The 9362-nt window shown below is 41.2% G+C and overlaps 1 protein-coding gene across 1 annotated transcript; it reads left to right on the forward strand.

Moving 5' to 3' along the window:
* The first annotated feature begins 1093 nt into the window (after positions 1–1093).
* LOC140305490 (transmembrane channel-like protein 7) lies at positions 1094–9333 on the forward strand. Its single transcript, XM_072384381.1, has 16 exons — positions 1094–1266; positions 2274–2538; positions 2635–2774; positions 2873–3028; positions 3122–3207; positions 3307–3452; positions 3517–3664; positions 4738–4920; positions 5084–5241; positions 5342–5456; positions 6983–7080; positions 7522–7705; positions 7793–7923; positions 8104–8259; positions 8352–8430; positions 8522–9333. The coding sequence occupies exons 1-16, from the start codon at positions 1251–1253 to the stop codon at positions 8717–8719; spliced, it is 2259 nt and encodes a 752-aa protein (XP_072240482.1). The 5' UTR covers positions 1094–1250; the 3' UTR covers positions 8720–9333.
* Positions 9334–9362: the final 29 nt, after the last annotated feature.

The following is a 9362-nucleotide window of genomic DNA, read 5'->3' on the forward strand; positions in this document are numbered from 1 at the left end:
ACCAAGTGTAGGCAAAGTGGTTTTAAACAGAGTTATGTTGTTGGAGGGAAGCTTGTGTAATTCAATCTTTTGCTGTCATCCTCACCTGCTAATAATTAATTCATCCAGGAGGTTTGGTTTCCACCACAAGTAGTGACAAACATAACTCTGTGGTTCTAACACAAAGTCAGTAGTTTAACAGAAAACAGAGAAAAAGAGCCTGACAGTTCTGCTTTTCATGGAGAAAAGAATGTGGACAACATGGATAACTGTGACAGAATTTCTTTAACTGTAGAGAGAAGACATTGTTATTAACCGGCTTACCTTGTTGTGTTGTAACGCAGATACAGTACAAAGATAGCTGTCCTGATGAAATGTCAGCTGGATGTACACCTGTGAATCAGTCTGAGACTTACTGTATCAGTTGGATAACACATAGGACCATCAGCCTACCAGGAAGTATGAGCCCAGCTCATAAAGGTACAAGTCCACTGCTTCTGAAAAAGTCAAATTCCACCATGGAAATAATTAAACCATGTGGCCTAGATTCTAATTGGCACCCTTTAAAGAGCGTGTCCGGGAGTTTCTGTTGTTCACGTGCTTAATGAGGGCAATGCGTCCAGACTAGACTCCTTTACAGACAGAAAAAATGGAAAATGATTTAATAAACAAATAATCTGCGACACAGCAGTTTGCAGACGGTCATTTCTCTTGTCCAATGCATGTTTGCCTATTTAATTGTGCAAACATGTATTGTGTTACCTGGGATTTTCAATAATTTTGATAGAGAACTTTAGGATGCTTATTTCTTGTTTTTTTTCTTTAGATAGATTCCTTTTGTCTTTCTTTTCTTTTAATCTAATCATATAATCCTTCCACCATTAGTGCAAATATGTTTATTAATTAGAACTTCAAATATATCAAAGCAATAAAATATTATGTCTCACTATCAAATATGTCCATAGTAATTATGGAAAGTAGTCTGTGAGTTATTAGAGAAAATATTAAATCTTTACAACTGCCCCCCTTCCTCCTTGGTGTCTCCAACGAAGGGGAAAACTAAATGTTTGCAGACATATGATATCAAGCTGTGGCTGAGTCTCTTGGAGCTGGATCCTCATTCAGGGAGTGGTCTGTGGAAAAGGCTGTTTTCTTCCTGACACCCAGGGTGTCACCTCCCATGTATTTGACGAAGTCTGCCGGGTTAATTGTTAGTTAGCAGCACCGTAATCCTCCAAAAAGCTTTACTTTCCCATTTGGACAAAGGAAAGATGGAGGTCGACTCAGGTAACTGAAGTTTACTTCGGTCCTTAGTTTGTCCACTAACTCAACTTACTTCGGCATTAGCTAAAAATGCTAGCATCGGGTTTGGATCCACCAGCTGCTAACGACAGGCTAAGTTTGTCCTGCTTGTTAACGACTTAAAACTGCGGATCATCTCAGGGGGATTGTTTGTCTCCATTAGTTTTGAGTCTCTTTACCGCATTTCTTCGCCATCGTGTGTGGTAATGGGACAGATACAAGTGATACAAAATGTGTTGCTCCTTTAAATAAAGTTTACCAGAAATGTCGACCTTACTTCGTGGTCTTTCTTTTAGCAAAGAGATGATTAAATAAAAGGGAAGACGGTAACCCTAAGGGTTGTAGTGTAAAACTAACACATTGTAGCTGAAATCTTCTTTTGCTGCTTCAATCATTATATTCATGCTGCAGTGATCGGTCACTGAGTATGAAATGAACATGTCAAGATAAGACGGGAGGGTGAATTCTCAATCTCGGTGTCTAAAGTGATTTTTAGAGAAGTAATATTTCAATTCTAGACCACAATATGGGTACATTTTATAATGATTGGTAAATAATATAATTGTGATGGGAGGAACTAACTTTCCAACAGGCTGGAAAAGGTATAGAAACAGGGGCCTGATTTGAACTGTGTTTGTATGGAAAGACCACAGTGTAATAACAGGCACAATCTTCCTCCTCATGATCATATTCCACCATTTTGCAGAGGTAAGGTGCCCATTTTCTTTTTAGGGATCAAGGTCAGGTGGTTGTCCAAATATTTCCCAAAGCTCCAGTCGATGGGTTAGATCCTTCTCCTTGATCTCTAAAGAGGCACCGTACCTCCCCAAAATGAAGGGGTAGAGTTACAGGGACAACCTGGGATTACCTGGGTTACATAGGCCTGTTGCTGTTCATCTTAATACATTTTGCTGTTGCAATTGATTAGACATCTGAATCACAAATAATTGCCTGAAGTACAACATTATCAACCATTGTGTCTGTCTTTCAAGTTTTCTTCACTGATCGCAGTGGACGAATCGCAGTTAACCCTCTGCTGGACCAGCTCCCCAGCTACCAGTCCCTCCTGTACCGCAGGAAGTCGTCAACCAGTGGCAGCAAACAACGGAGCAGCTCCAGAGCAAGGCTAGGCTCTTCTGGCAGTGGGAAATGGGGCGTGAGTACCGTCAACAGAGATGAGGAGAAACAGAAGAGTCAAACGGAGCAGCGCCCCATCAGAGAACTAGCGAAACCCATGGCTGAGAAACGTAGAGACAAGTAGGAAATTCTGTCTTTATATGAATCAGATCTGTTGAATTGTGTCAGAAAATGTAACATAATATTGCGTCTTTATTTGACTGTGTGACTTATTAGAACACAGCGCCTGGAGGAGGCCAGCAGCTGGAGACAGTGGAGGCAAAACACCAGCAAATATCTGAAGAGGCTGAGGGATGATGCTGAAGAGTGGCTGAGCTCCCTGCAGCTTTGGAGGGGCGACATCCACCAGATCGAGGGTAAGACAAAGAACGGTATAGTCTACATGATAGATATTTACAAAAGGTACAAATGGTGGTTAACCTCCTTGTGTTTTCCCCCTTTCACTTCTCTTTAGGGATGTTTGGAACGGGGATCCTGTCTTACTTCTCCTTCCTGCGCTACCTGGTCGTGCTCAACCTGATCATTTTCCTGCTCATGTTCAGCTTTGTCATGTTGCCCATCATCATTGCCCCCTATGCAGCAGGAAATACCACCTACAACCAGCACGATGGTGAGAGGACGATCGTTTGTTTCAACCCAAAGTGTAAAACAAACATGTTATTTGATATATTGAAAGTTTATATGTAACTTTGTTTTTCGACAGGCAGCGAGTGCGGCAACTATCCAAGCAGCGCTCGCCGGGGTCTTGTCATCTTTCATGAGCACATTACAGATCTACTTTCTGGTGGTGTAAGTACCTACACTTTACATTTGATGGTCTTTAGAGGAAAAAAACCCATCCGTGTGGATTCCTTACTCCTTCTACTACCTGTTGTGCTTAATCTGCAGGGCTTCCTGGAACAAACCTACCTTTTTTATGGCTTCTACAAGGTGGACAAAATCCACTTTCCAAACGCCACATACAATTTGGCGCTGGCGTACCTGCTGGCAACTATTGCGTACTTCTTCCTCAGTCTTATATGGATTGTTAAAAGGTAAACCCATGAGAAATTGAATTCAGTTAAAGGGAAGGGGTCTGAAGTTTGTCCTCTCTTTAAGGTCGGCCACTGGATTCAAACGTAGCCTGGTTCAGGATGAGGATCGGTTTCAGAGTTTTTGCAACAAGATCTTTGCTGGCTGGGATTTCTGCATCACCGACAAGAATGCAGCGAAGCTGAAGAGGAGCAGTCTGCTGTATGAGCTCAGGGTGAGTGTGATAATCCTTTCTTAGTCAGTTTTAATCTAGGTTACAAACCATTTCCCAGGTGGGTATTTGTAATTCCAGCATCCTCCATATTGAAAAATTCTGTTTTGAGTAAATATAAAATTGGCAGTTTAATATTTAAACTGCCAATTTAATTCTTTTTTAATTGGTCACCGTGAGGAGGGCCACTCTGTGGCTGTATAGAGAAAAGCGTCGCACCCAGCCTTTGTCAAAGCGCTTTGCCTCACTGAGCAATTTAATGAATAAAAGACATGATGGATGTCTCATACATGTCTGTTTGACTGCAGACGTCTCATTTAAGGCTGTTCAAGGCTGAACAGTGAAAGCCTGTGAAGGCCACATTGACTGAGCGGCTGTATTTTAACGTATGGAGCACTAAGGTCTCAGAATGGTAGGCCTCTCGCTGTCTCTCTGTCGTCATCCTCACATTGTACCTGTTCAGATTGCCGATGCACTTATTTCTTATACTGGCTTATTTAGCTTCCAGAGGCCTGCCATGTGATCCCCGATGAAACAGAAATATAATTCACATGTAGATATACAGTGCATGAATAACATGAGCATGTTTTTATGTCCAAATAATGAGAAATGAGTAATACTATTCTTTGTTCTTGGTGTGGACTTCTTATGTTTTACAAAGACTTTTAAAAAATGAATTTATTGTCTTTTCAAGCGAGGTCTCCACCAGTTGTGTGTGTGTGTCTCAGGTCTGCACAACATTGGAATGACATTTGACGTGTGCGTTGCTTAAATGCAGCCAAGAAAACCCAAGTCTGCAGCAGAGCTAAAGCAAAGCAAAGAATGGTTGAACGTCTGTGTGTGGGCATTGATTTCTTGTTGAGATTTTTTTCTTGCAACCTGTTGGAGCAGTTTTTAGTTTAAAAGGTGAACAATGCTGTGAGGACACACGCCATAATGTAGTTTCCAGAAGCTCATGAGACTCATTGGACTTTTAGTTATTTATTTATCATTATCTGTCATCGAGTGATGAAATAAGATACACAAGTGATACTTATGTTAGAAAACTGACCCGTGTCACCTGTCAATGTCCTCAGACTGATTTGGAGGAGGAGAGGATCAAACAGAAAATAGCCGATCGCACTCGGAAGGAAAAGTGTCGGATTTACGTCATCCGCCTCATCCTCAACCTTTTCGTCGTTGGTGTACTGGCTGCTTGTTTCTACAGCATTTATTTGGCCACCATCTTCTCCCAGGAGGCACAAATGAAGTTCATGAAGGTACTAAAATGTTTCAGAAGAGCTCTCTGATGCAGGCAAGCAGCCTTTTTGAATCCTTTCTGATCTGATCTTCCTTAATGTCACACCAACATGTATGTTTTTCCATCTTCTACCTACGTCAAGCATCCTGTCTGTTTAAAGTATTCTTTCTTTTTTTTAAAAGCCAAAAACAGAAGAAAGACCCTTTGTGGAGCTCATCTACGAATATCTGCCCTCCATCGTTATCACCTTGGCCAACTTCATCACCCCCCTCCTCTTCTCTGTTATCATCAACTATGAGGACTACTCACCTGCCTTTGAGATCCGTTTCACTCTCATGAGGTACAGTGGACCTCCAGGCATTAACCCATCCTGTTCATAGGAGGTGGTGTTAGCTTTAGAAGTAGTTGTGATTCTCCGTCTTGGTCTCATTTCCTCACAGGTGTGTCTTCATGCGGTTGACCAGTATTGGGGTTTTGCTCTTCACTCTCTGGTCTCAGATCACCAAATGTGAAGAGGAGCCCTGTGTCTGTGGCTACAACTACAAACTCTACTCTGTAAGTGATTTTCTTCGGCTCTTATTCAGTATAACTTGTGACACGAGAGACCTTTTGAGTGTAGAGAGATGCATTTGGTTTTATTTCCAGGAGGTAAAATGTTGTTTAGCCTTGGCTCTGTTACATTTCCACTGAGGTCTAAGGTTTGAGAGAGGTTAAGCAAATGAAGTCTGCTGATGTCTGCTGTCAGTTATGGAGGACAGAAAGTGCCATAATCCAAAATAAATCCAAAATTCTATAAATGGCTAAATAAATACGTTTAGATGATGCTACTAAAATAAATAACACAATAATTGATGCTAAAATATTTGAATAGTGTATGAAATAAATGAATTTTTTTGCTTTAATTTTAGTTATTTATTTACTGTCACTCGCTTTTAAATGTTATTTTGATATGAATTGATTCACTTAATTTCTTTGTTAATTTGTTATTCCTGTATTTACTTCTTGACCACTCGGAGACTCAAACCAGGAAGTGTTTCAGCTGAATTTAAATTGTCCATTTCACACACTTATATGGAGTTTAGTTTGTGCCTCCGAACACAACCTTTGTGAAACAATGTTTCATCTGCTCTAAAGCAGATTTCTGTCGCCGTAGAGGCAGCACGAGCAGGCCTTGTGGTCCAGAGTTTTTCTTTGGGTATTTTCATTTGGGTATTTCATTGATCAGTGATCAACACTTCACTGCTTTCTTGTCATATATGAGGTTGGTCTTCATTTTTGAGCTTGCTTGACCTTTTGAGCTGTCTTCTCAGCTGTCCGTCACTCTGCATTATCAACAAAAAGTGCTTTCATTTAAAATCTGTTATTATTACACATTTCTGCAGGGTTTTAGGTGTTCTTATTGGTGCCTTCGAGCACAACCCCGGTGAAACAATCAGAGATTTATGCTTCATTGCTCTGATCTAGCTGCTTTCTTGACACAATCTCAGCATAGTCCCTTCATTTTTTGTGGAGTTCTTAAAACAGATATCTGAGTTTGAATGTTGTGTTTACAATCAGTAACAACTACTCATGTGGTACAACTGAAACATAACGGGTTGAATGACTGAAACAGAAGGGGGAAAATAAAATACTGGGAGCATCTGACCAATCAGAGCTGTTCTGCTCTGCAAGCCCCATCCCAGAAGTTCAGGGTAACGTACCACCTCTCTTCTGAAGCTCAAATCTGACATTTCTGCCCTGGAGCTTCTTTTTCAGCCCCTGGTTCCTGCTGTTGAACTGAGGGTCTAGAGGAAAGGACCCCCTGAAGGACCCCCTGAAGGCCCCTTGCTGCTGGAAAAGATTCTTGCAGTTTAAATTCGGCTTCTGTCACTCTTGGGATAGCGAGCAGTTTCCCAAAGATCCATTTAAACAGAGTGGATGATAGGAAGCAAGACCTCCTATGAGTGTCATTCGGCCATCATTTTGCACACCTGTACTGAACCTGCTGTCTGATGTCCGCAGTGGAAAAAAGCCTGTTTTGTACGCATGTTTGCTAAGAACGAGCTGCTTAAGCCTCTCTGTGTCTGTGTGGTTGTCGGCAGTGCTGGGAGACCCGTGTGGGCCAGGAGATGTACAAACTCACCGTCTTTGACTTCATCATCATCATTGCAGTCACCATCTTTGTGGAATTTCCTCGAAAGTAAGACCTCACTTTTCCCAAAGTAAAAAAAAGTTGTGTTCATCATAAAGTGTTTTCATCTCAAGGCATTTTAATAGAGAGACGTGATTTTAGTGATAAATTCAAACTATTCTCTGTTGGGTAACAACTTCATTACATCCATTTGGCAGCTTTACTTCATACACTTAAATTTCAGTTACGCACAACTCATGTCAGTTGATAAAATGCAACAAACTTAAAGATTTAACTTTGAAGGCTTGCGATTCCCTTACAGAAAAGGAGTGGATTCAACCAACTCTTTCCAAATATTTACATATTATAATATTTTCTTAGCTTCTGATGGCATAAATGATTATTCTTTTAGTCTCTATCAGTTTCTTGCTTTGGGTTGAGTTGAATTCCCCCCTCATTTTTTCCCCTAAGAGCATTTTTCCAACACCTGCATTGCCCTGTCTTTCTCAGGCTGATTGTGAAGCACTGTGACTGGTCGCTGGCTAGGTGGTGGGGCCAGCAGGAGTTTGCTATTCCTCAAAATGTGCTGGAGATCGTCTACGGTCAGACCATCTGCTGGATCGGCACGTTCTACTGTCCGATGCTTCCTGCCATCTGCACCATCAAATACTTCTTTATCTTCTACATCAAAAAGGTGAACTCTGCTTTTCACTGTGAAATTTTAACTCTGAAATGATGATGTCAGCCATTTTAAAAAACCCATTTGATCCATCTTTGTTAGGTATCATTAATTAAAAACTGCCGCCCAGCCACACGACCGTTCCGAGCATCCAGCTCCAACTTCTTCTTCCTCGGCGTGCTGCTGATTGGTCTTGTTCTGGCCTCCCTGCCTGTCACAGTTAGTGTAGCACAGTGAGTAATGCCCATAGTATGTTTAAGCTTAAGTCTGTCATGTAATTTCATGTCAGCCCTACTCCAGGTCTGATAAAACCTTGAGGAAGTATACTCCTGTCAAGCATTGTGGTATTCAGGTGTGAAAAAGATAAATCTGTGTGGAGAGATAAATGTATTCACTCACTTGTTTTTGCACAGAATACACTGTTCCCAGGCTTGTGGACCATTTGTTAATTACACCACCTCCTGGGAGGTGCTGCCAACTACAGTGTCCCAGCTGCCTGAGGGAGTCCAAACTCTGCTCTTCGCTCTGTCCTCGGAAGCCTTTGCTGTCTCTTTCTTTGTTGTTACATGGTGCGTTGTCAGTCAGATATTTTAACCTTCAATGAACACATTTGTTTTTTCTCTGACTGGCTTCATCTTAAAACTTCAATTCCTCTCTACAGTTTGGCCATGTTTTATGTGATTGCACTCGCCGGAGCTCACAAGAAAGTCATTAACCAGCTAAGGGAGCAGCTCGTCATGGTATGAACTCTGTAGATTTAACTGTGGTATGTTTTGTTGCAGAATACAGCATGACCTCAAATCTTATCTTGGTGTCATTTTTGTTCCTCAGGAGGGCCGTGACAAACGTTTCCTGATCCAGAAGCTGTGCCAGGCTCAAAACCTCTCAGCACTCACATCCCCAGTGTCCACATCTCAGCCCCGCAGCGGCAGCAGAAGCAGCCCAAGCTACCACACCAGCTTCTCCAGCAATTTCAACGAGGCCGTGTTCCTGGCACACTCACCACCAGACTCCTTCACACATGTGTGAGGAAAGGACCTGATGTTACAGAAAAAACAGAGGAAAGACGAACGTACTGGGGTTGAGCACAAAATGAAAATCTGTAAATTATCTTTTTTTTATTGTGCACACACTACAACATGAGAGCTTCTGTGAGCCCACTGGCATTAATGTCTCATGTCTTTTCAGTTTTCTTCTTTTGACAATCGGAATATTGTTAAACTGAACCAAAACAAAAGTTGGAAGTCAGCTGCCTTGTTTTTCTTTACTGTATTTACTGTTATCTTTTCCTTCTGAGAAGGACTTCAGTTTAAAACCTTTAAGATTTTAAGCACTTTAACTGTATTAACATTGTAACTCCTTTTTCATATTACTTCAACCCGTTTATGTCGGTGTGTATTTGCTGTTTGTGTTTTTACATTTTATGATAATAATAATGCGGATGAACAAAACATTTCCACTACTAATCTGTCATTACGTACCTCTAAATAACTTAATGGGTCTATTGATACTACTGATGATGTTGCAGACGGATTTTAAGGGGAATGTCTTTTTAATTATTTTTTTCTGTTTATACCTTTCTATTATTTTAGGTGTCTGCATTTTAAACCAAAAATACGTAGAAAAAATAAAAACCATCTCTCAGTACGTTGTCTGGTCTTTGTTGGTCCAC

The sequence above is a fragment of the Leuresthes tenuis genome, unplaced genomic scaffold (assembly GCF_036924035.1).
Source record: "Leuresthes tenuis unplaced genomic scaffold, fLeuTen1.0.hap1 SCAF_4, whole genome shotgun sequence".
Lineage (NCBI taxonomy): Eukaryota > Metazoa > Chordata > Actinopteri > Atheriniformes > Atherinopsidae > Leuresthes > Leuresthes tenuis.

Coding starts and splice junctions, on each gene's coding strand:
- LOC140305490 (XM_072384381.1), top strand. Junction 3,453..3,516: donor CTTATATGGATTGTTAAAAG/GTAAACCCATGA, acceptor CCTCTCTTTAAG/GTCGGCCACTGGATTCAAAC. Junction 5,242..5,341: donor ATCCGTTTCACTCTCATGAG/GTACAGTGGACC, acceptor ATTTCCTCACAG/GTGTGTCTTCATGCGGTTGA.